Raw genomic sequence first — 15,582 nt, 5'->3', positions numbered from 1 at the left:
ACGACACTTGTTTGGCATCCAGAAGACATGCTCGAACAGGACATCTGGGCTCCTTGTCTAGCTACTTCATGGGCCCATTAACCTTGTCTTCACTGGAGATGTCTGCTGCTCTAATGTCCCATACTTTAAAATATTTTCGGTACATCCGTAGGACAAAACGTAAGTGCTCAAAGCAGCGCACAGCACTCGAAGAAGTGGACATCAGATACGTTTCAGAGGAGCAAAGAACTTTTATTACAGACTAAACCCAAATTAGTTTAGGATTATTCCAGCCAGGAGACAAGCTGAAATGGATCAATGAATTGTCCCACTGCTGCTCCATCTTGCCCAGATGACATTCTGCATCTTCCCAGAAACCAGTGTTTCCCTGAGCTGTGCCAGGGACTGTGGAAAGGTTTGTGGAGGAACTTCTACCTTTGTAATTTAGCAAAATACTTACATGAATGCAAGCACTCCCATGCTCAACTCTTAAACCAATTCAGTGCTTTCACCTGCTGCTAAACTGGTTCATGACAACAGATCTAAGTGCCTGGAATCACTTGTTGCAGAGCCGACGTCTTCCATATGTAAATTTATGTAACATTATCTATATGCTTCATCACTAAAAAAAAATTTCACAGGCATTCATTTGCAAGGGGTCATTAATATGAACATGCAAGATCCAGTGCAAAGTTCAATTCAGAGTTTTCTTTATTAAAATACCTTTTCACATTCCTTACACTAATGCATTTGCATGGACACTCATGGGATGCTAGAAAGAACATTTGTCAACAGAAGAGCGCTATCAAGTCAGTCATTTGTGAAAGGCTTATGATACAAACAACATTTGCATAGGGAAAAATAAATTAGAGATATTAGTCAGTAACTGGAGCTCGAAAATTTATACGTTTGGAATGAGGATATACAACCCTTTTGTATTTCTTGCTGGCTTTGCACCTTTGATGCAATGCTTAAAGCAGTAAGTAGATATGTATATACAAATCCATGTCCTCTCTTTCACTATTTTCTAATTAAAATGAGAACCTTCTTACCTGTGGCCCAGATCGTGCAGTAGTTTAATCTGCAGTAAGAAAAGGAGAGCAATTGCAGTGTCAAAGACCAGCTGGTTAAGGGGCTGGGGACAGTACTTTTTCTGGTTTGTTTCATGTTCCTTTTTTAAACTAATCAACTGAGATAAACATGGGCTGCAAAGATTAGATCCAGGTCCAAAGTGGATCCATGTTAGTGGTTTATCACACTATAGAGAAAAAGGATAGGCATGGAGTTCCATACTGGGCAAACTGGACACAAGTACAACTTCAGATCTCTCCTAAAATCAAAGGAATAAGGATTATACATAACAGAATTCTCAGGTACAAACTCCCTGACCTGGGTGTAGTATATCCACCCACTTAAGACCTATATTTGCATCATCCAAAATAACCATGATGTGCAATCATTCCTTGAAGAACCATCACACGAAACTAACCAACAAGCATCAGAACTTTTAAAGGTGAAAAGCAATTTAGTGAAGAGAATAAAGAACATGTGTGCCTCTGCTAATAGAAGCACTTGGTAAAGTACTGAGTCTCTGAACAGTTATTCAAGTTTTTAGAGAGCCCAGAGCTTGCTCTTCCGTTAGGCCCTCATTGCAGTTTAGCATCCAAATAAGCTATAAATTAGCTGGCTCCAAGACTGGTAGCAGTCCAGCTGCTGCAGCACAGGGAGTTCTGCACAAGCTGCAAGATCATGTCAAAGTACATGGCTGGCCAAGCTGTGCTGAGCTCTGTTCTGCCACAGTAGAGTGTTACTGATAACAAGTTAGCTAGTTTAAAGCAAGCTTAGATATTTTTACATCCTACTATCATCACAGTAGTTACTGCACTGTAGAAATGTACTTCCTCAGCTGTAGCTTGCCCTTTTATTTCCTCAGAGCGTGATGAACTGGAGGCTAGAAAGGCAAAATTGCATTAGCAGGAGAAATCAAAGACGGGAACCTAGGTCAGTGGTTTCTAGACCCACTTTCCTATGAGAATTTTTATTTGTAATTTTTTCCATTAAATGCTTTAGGAACATCTCTGTTGTTCCCCCTGAGGAAATAAACTTTGAAAAGAAGAGCCTGGCAAAACTCATAAATAAGTGCTGCAGAACTTCTGAAACATTTGCAACATCTTCCATCTTGGCTTGTTTTCTTCTCCCAGCTGATCTTTGAGATGACTGTTCTAAGTAGCATCAGGATGCCCTTGTATTCTCTGTTGGCAACAAGACCAAAAAAGAGAAAAAAAAAAGGTATGAATATGAATGTCCACCTGCCCTCTCCTGTCCTTTTTGATCAATACAAAAACTTTAAATATAGTAACATATTCCTTATAGCACTGTACAATGAGCTAATACATGCAGTTCCCTGGGGAGATATTAGTATGATCCTCATCAAATAAAAAAGGAAATAAGACAGTGGGAGATTTAGGCTAACAATTACAGGCTAGACTGTGATACTGTTAATCACCAACATCTGCAACTGGGTGGTTACTGATAAAAGCTGGATTCTTAAGAGAACTGCTGGCACTCAAGGAATCTGAAGGTCAGATCCCTTATTTACTAGTAGATGCCCAGTTGCCACTATTAGGCCCCTATCTTCAGTCCCACAAGAATGAAAACCTTTTCCTAAGAAGCACTTGAGTATCTCAACAGCGAGCAATGCAGCGCTCAACTTTTAGACACCATGTTTCTACAAGAGCCTGCTCCTTGGAATAGGTTGTCTATTCAGTACCCAGCAGGGACACAGAAACCTGGCACTGGGAACCACAAAAGGCAGTGAGCAGACAGAGGAGTCCTCTGTGCTAACCAATGGGAAAAGGCAAAGGGAGATCCCAAACTTTGTTGTCTTTACATTATATGACAGAAATAATTCTGCCCACTGAGGATTCGCAACTGTCAAGTCTTTCCTGACACCAGTTGCCAAAGCAAGTCTTCCTCCAACAAATATCTGCTAAGAGGACGTGGTGGCCTCTAACCTAACAGTTGAGTCTGTCAGCACTGAGGCGCCTAATTCCTTTTGTGGACTTACCCCCCAAGGATTTGCCCCATGAGTCAGAGGCAGGAATTCCTGGTTTATAATTCAATGTTTATTTCAGAGTATCACCTTGTTTTTCATATCCTGACTGCCTGAAATCCCTCCACAATTTTAAATGGACACATCCTTCATCTTCATTTCCTGTCTGAAACTATTGTGCCATGTTACTGAGCACAGTTAAACACATGCCAGGTCCCCCTTCAGCGCTGCCTATGTTGTGCTGGCAATGTGAAGCAATTTCTTTACCACTGAGAACTTACAAAATACTTTTGGGATCACTTGAGTAAGATGAGAAAGTGGCTGAAAAAAAACCCGCAGAAATTTATCTGAATAGATTTAAATTCTACAAGTTTCTGTCTCAGAGGGTACATTCTGAGGTTGAACAAATAGGCAGCTAAAAGTACGCTATGTCCTGACTGAGGCTGCCAGCCCTCATGTACCCCTAGGACAGAATCAAACAAACAAACAAACACACACATCTAAGAGGTAATAGGGGAGGAGGAGATATGAAGTCAGAATGTGCTGCTGAGGTAAATTTGACACAATACCAATTAGTATTTGGCGAAGTAGCTATCTCATTGTTAAGATATTTCCTTCAATATGTTTTCAGAAACTAGGACCATTAAATAACTTAGAAAGATTGCCAGCTCTGATTTCAGGAAGGAAACCTCCTCCCAGTTCCTCTCTAAGTAATTCATTTCTTTTGCAAATACTTCCTATGGATGGCATTTAAGATACAAAATTCTGAAACAGAGGAGAAAGAGGGAAGCAACCCTCAACCCAAAAATTTGGGTTCATTTCCCAATGACCTAAAAGTCCAAGACATTCAGGTTCAAGGTACTCTGGACTGCAAATCAGTCACAACCTGTACTGCAATTGGGACTTTACACAATTCAAATAATTCAAACTTTAACTGATTGGCTTTCTAATGCACCACCTTTCTCGACATAATAGAAACACTTTCAGTGCCTCTGAGTAACACAACACTTATTGTCGGTACACAGCGTTTACTAAAGCCCTGAGCTCAATTGTGTAATGGTCTCTTACTGAAGATGAAGCAAAGTTCCTAAATTTCCATGTTGGATTACATTTATTCTGACAGAAACTATGAAGGGGTAAATGCACAAGGGCAGGGCTAGCACTCATTAAAATTATTTGCTTCATCTTTCTTTTCCACAGTGCAGTACTCGACTTCTGGAAGATCAATACAGAACTGAGTAAGTTAAATGAGTTTATCTGAGGAGTGGAACCCACATCGTTACTTGAATTTAGAGAGTGAAAAGGACAGCAGGATCTGATGTTGAGTCTCCACCATCATTACTGAAACAAAAAGGCTGCATGTCCTCCTGTCTCTGAAAACACAGCTCTTAGCAAAACATTACTCTCTCTGCTGTGGTGCCCTTTGTTCCATGCTACTGGAATACCTATTACTTCCTAAACAGAGTCAAATTCTCTATGTTTTTTGACAGGTCACTATAGCTAAGTAATCCATCTGGCACTTCATATGATTAAGATGCCAGCTGACCAGCTTAGATCCTGAAGGCCTCCTTTCACTCACAAATTAAGGGAGTAGCAGATCAAAAGCAACTTCACCTCTGAGCCAAATACTTAATTTGGCTATAAAGAAGCAAAACAGCTAGGGAGGAAGTATAAGCCACTTGATCACTTTATAAGGAGCATTTTCTTTTCATGAGTAGGATCAACAACTCCTCTTTCGGACCAAACATCTGAGATACATCACAGTAAAGCACTGTGTGAAAATGAGCTACAGAAAAAAACAGTTGCAAGAAAATAGTGATAGAAAGCACCTTAGTAGCTCCCTGCCTCTTCTGTACTCATCTATGTTGCCTGTAAAGTGCTGAGACGCAGATGGAGGGGATGGAAAAATCTATAAAGAAATGTAACTGTCCAGTCAAACTTTAGGTCACTTAACTGGAGAGTTCACAAGAGGGATGGTGCTGCTTTTTGTCACAGGCTTTACTGGGAATAGAAGTGGGAATTTAAGAAGCAGAAGATGGGGATCTGTTTGGGTTTTTTTTTTGCTATGTCTTTCAAAGCTGTAATAATTAAAAAAAAAAAGAATAGTTGCTATGATAAATACATGAACAGCACCTGAGGAGGGGACAATGTCACAGACGTGAACTGAGTAAGGCTACTTCTAGGAAACTCAAGTAGGATGTGCAAGTATTATACAGCTGACTTTTCTTTGGAGTGTTTCTGAAAATGGGACTAGTTTTAGAGTAACTAGTTTTATTACTCTCCTGCTGTTAACAGGAGTTTTCACAGACAACACAAAGAAAACATTGCCCTCAGCTGGCACTTTTCTCCCTTGAATCTAACATTACTTCATAGATTGTCTGGTTTAGCAAGCTTTAATGGCCCAATTGATTATGATGAAAGTGATTTACGTGGGGCAGTCAGTGTATTTTTCAGTGAAGCAGCCTCATTATACTTCCATGGAGAGATCTTTTACTCAATTTTGGCCACAGGAAAAGAAAACAAAAAAATCTTCATAAAACTTTAGTCTTTCATCCCATGTCCATTACAAACGACGTAGGGTGTGGGAAAAAAAAAAAAAAAAGACAAAAAATCCTCCCTGAGCTCATGCCAGATGTCTATTGCAGCCACTCTTGACCATTTTTCCTTTTGTGCTGGACAGGGACAAACCTTCTTCTGCGTGACTCTCCAAGGAATGCCTGGTGTAACCCAAAGGAGGGTTCAGCTCAATTTATTTTTAGAAAATTGAGAGCAAAGAATAAAAACAAACCTTTAAACTGAGAGAGACAATGATACTATAAACCCTACTGGCCTGTTAATATATGTCTGTTTATTGTAACACAATCTGTGACCTTCAGTGCACTGCCAGCGTCTGTAAATAATACAATGGGCTGCTTTTTTATCCCATGGGGATGTGAGTGCTGATGGAGCCTTTCAAAACTCAAATAGATGCCATGAGCTGACGTAGACTGTGCTATTGTGATTCTTATTTATGAGTCTTTCTCTCTCTCTTTTTTTCTTTTTAAGTACAGTTCCAAAGTCACAAAGTGGATGGCAGAAAAAACCACCCTGTCTGCCTGGTTTGAGGTTGGATTAGATACCTTATCTAACATTCATAAAAGTACTCTTGAAATGTATGTACTCTCTTGAGAGCAGAGTAACAGATCATTCAAGATATTTATTCTTTTTAAAAAAAAAATATTTTTTCACTGGCTTCTTAGCCCTCTAAAGCTGTTCACACCTACAGAACCTTCACAGAGCTCCTAATTGTTTAGCTGAAATCCTCCACATATGGATGGTACTATTGTCACCTCTTGGTTAGAGCAGCACACCTGTGACATATCTATGTACTCTGAAGTAAAATTTGCTTGCCTTCAAAATTTCTGGCAAGTTCTCAGTTTTCACCAGCAGCCTTTACAGTCATAGCATCTACTATACTTGCTATAGTGGATGAAAATGAACCCGGAAGGAAACAGTCACAGACAGTGAATAGAACTGACTTCTGCCTGAGTTCAGGTGATCAACCATTCCTCCTTAGTTTAACTCTTCGTTTCACATCTTAGGAAGGACCTCACTTCTCTCAATATTCCAATCACAGAATGTATGTGTGAGCATGTGAGCAGGCACACCCCGAGGAGATTCACTGGCACTAAACACCCTATAGGTTTTACAGGCGGAACTGGAACAGCAGCTCTGTCCCCAGGGATACATTAAGCAGCTTAGCAGGTTTTCATAGCGAATCTTGAGTGCCTCAGGTCCTTCAGGAACCTGAAGCAAGCAGCAACCATCCCCAACCTTGTGCCGTTCTATCAGCATAAATATTTGTGGCATATATCCAAAGCTGTGCACATGTTCAACACAAACTCTGGGAAGATCAGTATTTGTTATCCACCTCCTGTACCAACACTACCAAATACCAGTCAGTTCCACGGACTTTTAAAGCTTACCGTTCTATAAACATAGTACTGATAGCCTGATTAGTAAGAATATATACAAAGGGATTGCCCAGTAGCTGTCCTGAACAATAAATAAACAACACTTGAACACTATCCTACTAGATACACAACAATCTCAATCCAATTTCCCTATATTTAACTGCTTACAAAAAACGTATACTTACAGAATGCCTGTTTTCCACAGAATCTGCAAAATAAAAAAGAAGGTATAAATTATGAAATAACACATTGCAGAGTGATCAGTTCTATGTTCCAGAAAATAGACTTTCATGTTTAATCTAACCTTTTTGGTCACTTTGCCATGATGTAAAATTGCTACCTACAACTTAGACTCCAGCTCTGCTAGTGCTAAGTATCCAAGCACTAGCTTAATTCCAGTACGTGGGTGGGACCAGACATGTCAAAGACCATGTGGAACAGTATGTGTTTGACAGCTTTCCTGGTTCTGGTTTAGAGCAGAAGTCTCTACTGAGAGCACAAACTGTTACTGGACAAAAAAGAGTCTTCCTTTTAGAGGCAAGTTCTCACGAGCGCTATACTCTTTCTTCCAATTCCTTGCCAGGAAAATAGCATACTGTAGAAATCCAGTATAGGATACAATTTTCAGAGCCAAATAACATCCTGCAAAGACATCTGAAATTTTATTAATAAAACTATGCTTGTTCCCCATGAAAGTCTGACAGCCAGCAGGCTCTTTCCATTTAGGATCAGTGAACTTTAAGACTAGATCTTAGGCTTTTTTTTTTAAAAAAGAAGTGGATTTAGCCACACAAAAGTTTCATAGAATACCCTCAAATACTAAACCACAAATATTTCTTTGCCCTCTGAATGTAAGACAATTTAGAGACATGAGGAAAGCAACTCTTTAAGAAAAGGACTTCAAGTCTTGTCAAAAGTACTCTTTTGTATGGTCTGTTAAGATATTTCACACGTGACAAAAGGAAGTGCTGAATCTTGAATATTTTCTTGAAGTATATCAAATTCAGTAGAGAGACGTTGTGTCAAGGAAATTAATCTAATTCTCAAAGCAGAGGGTTTGAACTAGGGCTCTGGGTTAATCTTGCCAGTATTTTTTCTATAAACTTGGGATAGTCTCTGAATCTGTTTTTTCTAAGTATGTCTTTTTAAAACAGCAAATAAAAACATCAGTCCTCTCATAGGCAGAACACATGTAAGTTCTCCGAAATCATTAAACGAAGGATATTATGAAAAGTACTACTACCATAAATAAGTATTTTAGAAACCCCTTTGCACGCCAGCAGTAAGGAAACTGAACACCGGGGGATCTAACTTTGCACACAATGCTACAGTCTCTTTGTGTCTCTCCTTTATGATTACATCCAGGTATATTTGTGCTGCAGTTAAGCTCATACGCTTTCTAGCATCCACCTTTTTGTTACAGGGTGCTGCTTCACTGAAAGCAGCACCGAGAACACAGTGCACCACCAGGCTACAATTCCTGAAACACAGAGAGACTACATGGGCGTCACTGGCACTGTACGCTGTGAGTTTTCTCCAGGATAGTTCTACTCATGACTTTTAGCCTAGGAAAAGGATTAAAAACTGAGGTGACTACAGCACCTTATACCAGTGCATAAACTTCATTTCAGTATAAAATTGATTTCAATATTTGGCAAGATTGATCATTATATGTTTAGCCAGTTTGATAAGAAACAAAATAAAAAAATTACATGGGAAACACATAAAAGCTTTTTGTGTCCTGAAAGCTGACAGAAGTGAACAAAAATGCTGCTGACCCAGTGCTACATCAAAGCCTGACTTTAAGTGGACAAAACCGTATGTAAGGTTGATGACGTGAGGTATTAACGAGCTGTAGTTTAGTCCTCTGTCACAATGTATTGTGCTGGCAGGAAGGAGGAAATGAGAAATTTTGTATAAGTTCCAAACTTCAAACAACGGGATGTTTGCTACCCCAAAGCTATTAGGTCACAATAACAGATATCCCATCTCCTTGTTATGTGTCACCCAGAATCAAACTAGTGTGGTTTTCCACCTAAGTATGATATCTGCCAGGAGAGTGTCCTAATCTGTGTCCTTTGAAAGTGCTGCTGGAAGGCTGTATGATTTCTCAAAGGTACCAACCAGGTAAGCCAGCATGTAGCCTCCAATAAAAGCACGACGATATGGTGCTTTTGCTGATTCTCTGCTATGTCAGTCTTCTCACAAGCTTTTTTATTTAATTCCTGTTAGAAAATATGAAGTGTTTTTTACTTGAAACACACTGATTTTACTGTGATGAATGAGAACAGAGGTTTTCAAATGACACCTGGCTTGTCCTTACTAACAAAAAATGAGGGAAATGAGATATGCTGGATTCTAGTCACATACAGAAAAATTGGTCGAGCTTCCATAGCAGGGCAAACAGGGAGCTGCATATTTCTTGAAAGGAATCAGAGCTGAAGGTCTGGTGCTGGTGATTTCTAAAAGATTCCCAAGTCTAATAAAGGTAAGCCTTTTAATAGATTTCTGACGGATTTAAAATCTTGCTATTGCTTTTAGTTGATGGAGTTTTGAATTCAAAGAACACATTTTTACACAGGAATACGTTAACGGCAGGAATTTAAGCCACTGTCATCCCCACCTGCTCCTTCCTGTCTTATTGCTAGAGGTTATGGAGAAGAGAATACATGCCTAAACAGTTGTGATTCACAATCCATCTCAAACCCATCTCCAACACCGGTGAAAGCTAAGATGCTAGATATCAGCTGAAGTTGCTGAGCTGCAGACACACGCTACCTTCTGGCAAGCCTTTTATTGGAGCAGTAGCTTCTAACGGAGACTCTTGGCAGGCAGCTTGGGAACAGATCTTACACAGAGACATGCACGCAATTCAGCTTTGCATTTTAGGTTCAAGCAAGGTCAGGACCTCCCTGTATATTTGTGTCTTGCTGAAACCATCTGGCTTTGCCTAATTTTTGGCTGAAGCTATTGTAAGCATTTGGCTCTGGAATCAATGTCTCTCAGATCCAGGTTTTGCTGCAGAACATGTCTTGAAACGTAAAAGATCCAAAGAGTTTCTATTTTGGAGAAGGCAAAGGTTGTTTGCATGATTTCAGACTGCATGCAATTATCATGTGCTCATAAGTCCTGAGTTTTGAATATCATAACAAGTCCTCAGACTGCGAGTTTTCTTCATGCTGGAAACGGCATGCAGTGGGAAACTCTGGCTAAGTACAGAGGTGTTAAGCCTGAGGCTCAGTAGCAGGAAAGTATTTGAGCAGATTTCCTGATTGCTAAACTGGTTTCTAACGGTTTGTTCCAAACCACTGAATGCGATGGGGATTTCTCATGCCTCTTTCCACTGGGGTATATTTATTTTTCCACAGTACATTGTTGGTTGCAATAGGATTCTTAGAATTTCCTGTCTCGCCACCACAGTTGCTTCCAAGTGACCAAATCATTTTTCCAGACTTAGCAGCATAAAGGCTGGTTCTGCATTTTGTTCACTAGATTTCCATTTTCCTAATAAGAAATTAGGAATAGCTATCTTGCAATAAGCCACTATGAGTTCAATTCAGTGCACGTCAAGATCAGTGCAAAGCCTCTAGCTGGCTTCTCTGAGCTTTGGCTCTGGCACAGAACAAAGGCAGAGCTCACTGAAGGAGCAAGACTAATACATTGTTTTCCACAAGAAGTGTCCTGTGAAAACGTAAGGAAATCTGTGAACTCGAGTGAGCTCCAATCTGCTGAGCAATATGAACAGAACTCTGCTACCCCAAGAACTGGGATCAATGTTGAGGGAAGGAGTGGACCTGAGATAAAGCACCAGTATGGAGGGAGATGCTGGGACTTCCTGCCCCTAATGCCTCTTGGAAGGATGAAAGGTGTGATGGAAGTAAATCATGCATCTAAAAGACCCTCCACCCACTCAGCTGAACTCACTATCTGACACATCCTGATCCCTCCCTCAGGAAGAGCATCAGCTGCCAGCCTGGCCTGTTGGGACTCCAGCACAGGCAAAGTAGGCAGCAGGGCCACAGTCATTTTATCATTCTTGGCAGTCTGTTGATGTAGACAATTGCCTGTTTTGCTTAAGTCTTGGACTGTCTCAGTTCTTTCTGAACAAAAAGTAACAGCTCTGGGACTGGGCTGGATATTCCTGACCCTCAATATACTTTGACCTTTTCATAGAGCACAGAGAAAGCAGTATTTTAAGGAAATTAGTTTCATCCTGATAGGTGTGAAGGACTTTTAGAAAAATGTGTTATTGACCTCACTGGTACTAATTGCGACTATTCCTCAAATTGCCATTTGTATGTAAGATTTGATTTAAAGCTGAGGCTTGAAGCTTTAGGTATTTTATGTAAAAACTAAAGTAACAGCCTATTGCTCTAGAAAAGGTTTTAAATCAATACCTGGGTGAACCTCTTGAACACTAAATCTTCTCTCTTTGAACTAAACTAACCCTTGGATAACGATGCAAGGACAACTTCATCTCTTCAAGTTGCTTCCAGAGACAATGCTGGTGATCAGCATCCTCCTTAAACCTCTTATTATCTCAGAGGAAATCTACTGTCCAACTAAAGAGACTGACATTCTCTATCTACAGTACTATTATTTGACTTTCAATCAAAATACACCTGACTAGGCTTGAATTTGCAAATGACCTGCTTTTTGTACTGTGAACAGGTTAGCTATAGTTAACCACAGGCAGGTCTTGGGTTAGCTATAGTTAACCACAGGCAGGTCTTGGGAGATTTGAAATGTGTATTTGACAGTTTGTTTCTATCTGTCTTTAATGTAACACCTCCTTAGGGCTGACACTCAGAATAATGAAAGCAGCACAGCAACAGGACAGGAAGTCTTACCATAGTGTGATGGAGACAGTAAAAAGATAGTAACAGGAGATAACATAGCAAATACCAGGAAAATAAAAAGGAATAATGGCAGATGTGCAGCCCACTGCCAAAGGCCTGGGGAAAGGTCAGAGCATTGTCTGCACTGTGGATTCATGATTTGAGATAAGGACAAGCAACTGCTGTAGAACTCGAAATACAAGAGAAGTTGGCTACTGACATGGCATCTGCCTTACTGGGGAGAGCAGTGAGAGCCATCAGAAAAATGATGAGAAAAATATTTTAGCTCAATGACAAAGAATTGCATCGGACCTAACAACTACTGACAGCTCTTCAGCTTCCTCTGTAGTGGACAGAATTTCTGGAATGCAGAGATAACTCCTTGAAAAGACAAAATTGCTTATGAAGCACTCAATAGTTACCTACAAATAAATAATAATAAAATGTCACATAGGTCTTAGGTGTTAAATCTGTCAAACTGTGTAGCTGACACCAATTCCCAAATTAATGTAATTTCCCCAGAGGACACGTTTGTCTGAACCGTCAACTTCCTGAAGTAGATTGTACTCTTGGGCATTTGCTCAAAAAATCTCAAAGAGTATTCAAAAGTAGTGAAGACCATAATGGTAAACCGACTTCTGCACCCATCAGTAATGTTCAAAATCTTTCACAATTGGCCTTTAACACACTTGTATTAATATATATTAAAGTACTTAACAGGATAGATCCATTTCCTAGGGATCCTCCGCTGCATTTTGCCACCTTGCAATCACACAGCCTATCAAAAATGGAAGTTAATGCTACTTTTAAATAGACTGTAATGTAGCTATCCAAAGCGACTACATAGCTCTGTGATGCACTGCTTATCTATTTGAAACACTTTTCCTGTGTATCAGTCAGGAAAAACAGACGTGATTAAAACAATAAACTGTTACTATGTTTCCAAGAATAACTGAAACTGTAGAATGTTATGCATAAAAGAGCAGGTGGACTGCAAGATTAAGGGGTGTTTGCATATCATCTGGCTAATTCGGCTCAGTGTTTCAATCGTATCTCATTTTATTGCAGTTCCCACTTTATGGCAAGTGCTTTGAATTATAGTTCTGCTGTACCAACCTTGAGTTTACACTTCAACTCACAAAACATCCTTCTAGTATATAAAACTTTCCATTATGTCAAAAACAAAATGGCAAAAGGTGTAATTATCAGCTTTACACCTTGACAGAAAGCAAGGGAGAGGTTATACAATCAGCTTCTGCAGCTTGTGACAGGTCCAGTTCACACTGACTGGAAAACGTTTCAGAATGTTAATGGCTATTGGGTTCAGCCCTGAAACAAGCTGTTTTTTTCTAAGGATGCTGCCAGGTGATACTACAGGAAGTGCCCAGCCCTGTTCTTTAGTGTAAAAGGATATTCTGCGTTTCACTGCAAGGCTGTGAAAAATGAGTACAACATACAGGCTCAGCACCAAGCTGGGAGTCAGGATTTTGAAATTCTCTTCCCAGTGTTGTCACTCTCTAAACACATTGCCTTAAACAAATGACCTAATCTCTCTGTTTATTCAGCTGTAAAATTGAGATAAAAATTGCCTTATGAGTCCTCACAAGGGAAAACTAACTGTTTTCTAAGGTACTTGGGGACCTTAACATGAAAGATTCGCTAGACACACAATACTGTGTCAGAGCAGGTGGGAAATCCCTTATAAAATAGAAAAATAGCAAATTAAAACACAACGATCAAAATTAAAAATGGCACACAACAAAGCCACTTGGTAACACGGAAGGGGACAAAACCTGAACATTTTACAGCCCTAATATTTACAAATCCAGACTTCCTAACAGAAAGAGAGGAAAGGAAATCCTCTCTGATTTAGTATTCCACAAACTATGAAGAAACACTTTTAACCTACTCTCTCTGAACTCAGTACTGCCAGAACATTTATAGACAGTGATTGCCAGTAAGCTGCATACAAGAGGTGTTACAGGAGGTGGCAGGGTAGAGTGTCTGGCATATTCAATCTGAGACAATTTGTGATGATGCTTAAAACAACCCACCCTACTGAAGTGATCATATTGCTTTAAAGGTTTTTAGTTTGTTGTTGGAGGCTTTATAGATATTTGCTGGGGTTATATCCAAAACCAGTGTAATACTTTATAACACATGGCAAACATGCTCAACTCAGAGGAAAAATGTTGTTCATTAGCAGTTTGAGGGAACGCAACGTATCATCTTAGTCCCTAACAGGGCATGTTCTGCTTCAGATTCAGATGTATGGCCCAACTATGTAGCAGATACAGTACAAATGGGCTGATGAAGATGTTACAAATATTAATCCCACTGCATTAAATATCACTGGTTTATGAGAAACTATGGAAGTGTTATACAATTTATCAACACCTGTGATTTCGTAGCTGCCCTTCAGTATGTTCCTGTGTGACTTGGATCTCTGTTTTATGGTATTTATCTTCTAAGCTATCCAGTCACAAATTTATCCCTAATCTCTATACAAATGCTTCCTTTATGTGTTTGATTTTTCACTAGCTTACTTACCATTATTAGCTTTTCTGATTTCACTATAAACTGTTTCAGTCCCCTTCTGTACAGGAGCTGGAAAATGTATTGGCACAGAATCAATTTCTTTTCTTTTTTTTTCTTTTTTTTTTTTTTTTTGTTGGTTTGCCTTATGAAAAAGTTCCTTAAACAAACAGAACACAGTGTTTTACTTTCAGAGGAAGTAGTTACATAAGCAGCAATGAGCCTGTGGAGTCTGCATGAAAAAGCAACTACGCTCCCACCCCAAACCCAGACTGTAAGGTTCTGAGAGGGAGATGTCTCTCCCTCTATGTAAGAATGATGATGAAAACAAGCTTCCCTTTTTAAATCTGACTTTCACATTCTAATAGTCTTCTCAACTTGTATTGATACTGCTTTAATTTTACAGAGACATCTACCACTAGAGAAGAGTTTCTATGGATCACTTTGAAGAGCTTCTTCAATTTGTTCTAAGGATTCAGGAATCCTAGACCTGAGAAGAACTATCATTTGGAAGACTAACTACACCCTCTTTTGGTAACTAGCTTGATTAAATCTTATGGGCACAAAACCAACTTAATTTGTTGTTCTTTGTGAAATGTCTCAGAAGAATATTTTCAGATTTCACACTGCACAGCTTCTATTTAGGTGCTATTGGGAAAGGTCTCCTCTCAGTTCTTCAGCGTGGTGGACTCTTCCATTAGTGCACTGAGATCAGGTGGATATAGCAGAAGTGAAGGCTAAGAAGGCTTGTGGAAAGACAGAAAATAAGGAGAAAAAGCAGACAGAGATTTGTGCCTCCAAGGACACAGCTGGGATATGAATGTAATGTTAGTCTTGGGCATGCACTTTTCAGACCCCTAGGTTTACAAATAAGCCCCTATAAACCTCTGCTTTCGTGTGAGATGGAAAGCAAAAAGCTCTTCCTTTTTTGCTATCTGAGATCTGTGAAAACCTATCCACAGAGTTTTGATACCGAAGTACAGGCACTTACCCCAGCAGGGAAGGGGCAGAGCCTTGTCAAAAGTTCTGAAAACAGCAAGAACTAAGTTCCCCTGTGGTCAGTGTAAACACAGCTCTGGCTACTAAGAGATTAGAACAATCTCCTTGATTTCTGTCATGGCTGCAGATTAAGAATCCCTGGGTAACCATAGCAAAGCAAAGTGCTCCAGAACTCTGTGCATTTAAAACCACTTTATTTGGTATACAGGCCTATGCAGGCAGGGTC

At 39.7% G+C, this 15,582-nt stretch overlaps 1 protein-coding gene across 2 annotated transcripts in view; it reads right to left on the bottom strand.

Annotated features, from left to right (window-relative positions):
• Window positions 1–708: 708 nt before the first annotated feature.
• PECAM1 (platelet and endothelial cell adhesion molecule 1) overlaps window positions 709–15,582 on the bottom strand; it is a 35,496-nt gene continuing 20,622 nt past the window's right edge. For both annotated transcript variants that reach the window (XM_086623980.1, XM_086623981.1), the window contains 2 exons: window positions 7,170–7,192; window positions 709–2,231 (listed from right to left, as the gene is read on the bottom strand). In XM_086623980.1, the coding sequence (XP_086480106.1) occupies window positions 2,202–2,231; window positions 7,170–7,192 (53 nt within the window). In that variant the 3' untranslated portion in view covers window positions 709–2,201. The remainder of the gene's footprint in view (window positions 2,232–7,169; window positions 7,193–15,582) is intronic.

Source organism: Tauraco erythrolophus, chromosome 20 (genome assembly GCF_009769465.1).
Source record: "Tauraco erythrolophus isolate bTauEry1 chromosome 20, bTauEry1.pri, whole genome shotgun sequence".
Classification (NCBI taxonomy): domain Eukaryota; kingdom Metazoa; phylum Chordata; class Aves; order Musophagiformes; family Musophagidae; genus Tauraco; species Tauraco erythrolophus.
Note: the sequence above shows the minus strand (reverse complement) of the source record. Positions and strands in the feature narration are given on the sequence as shown.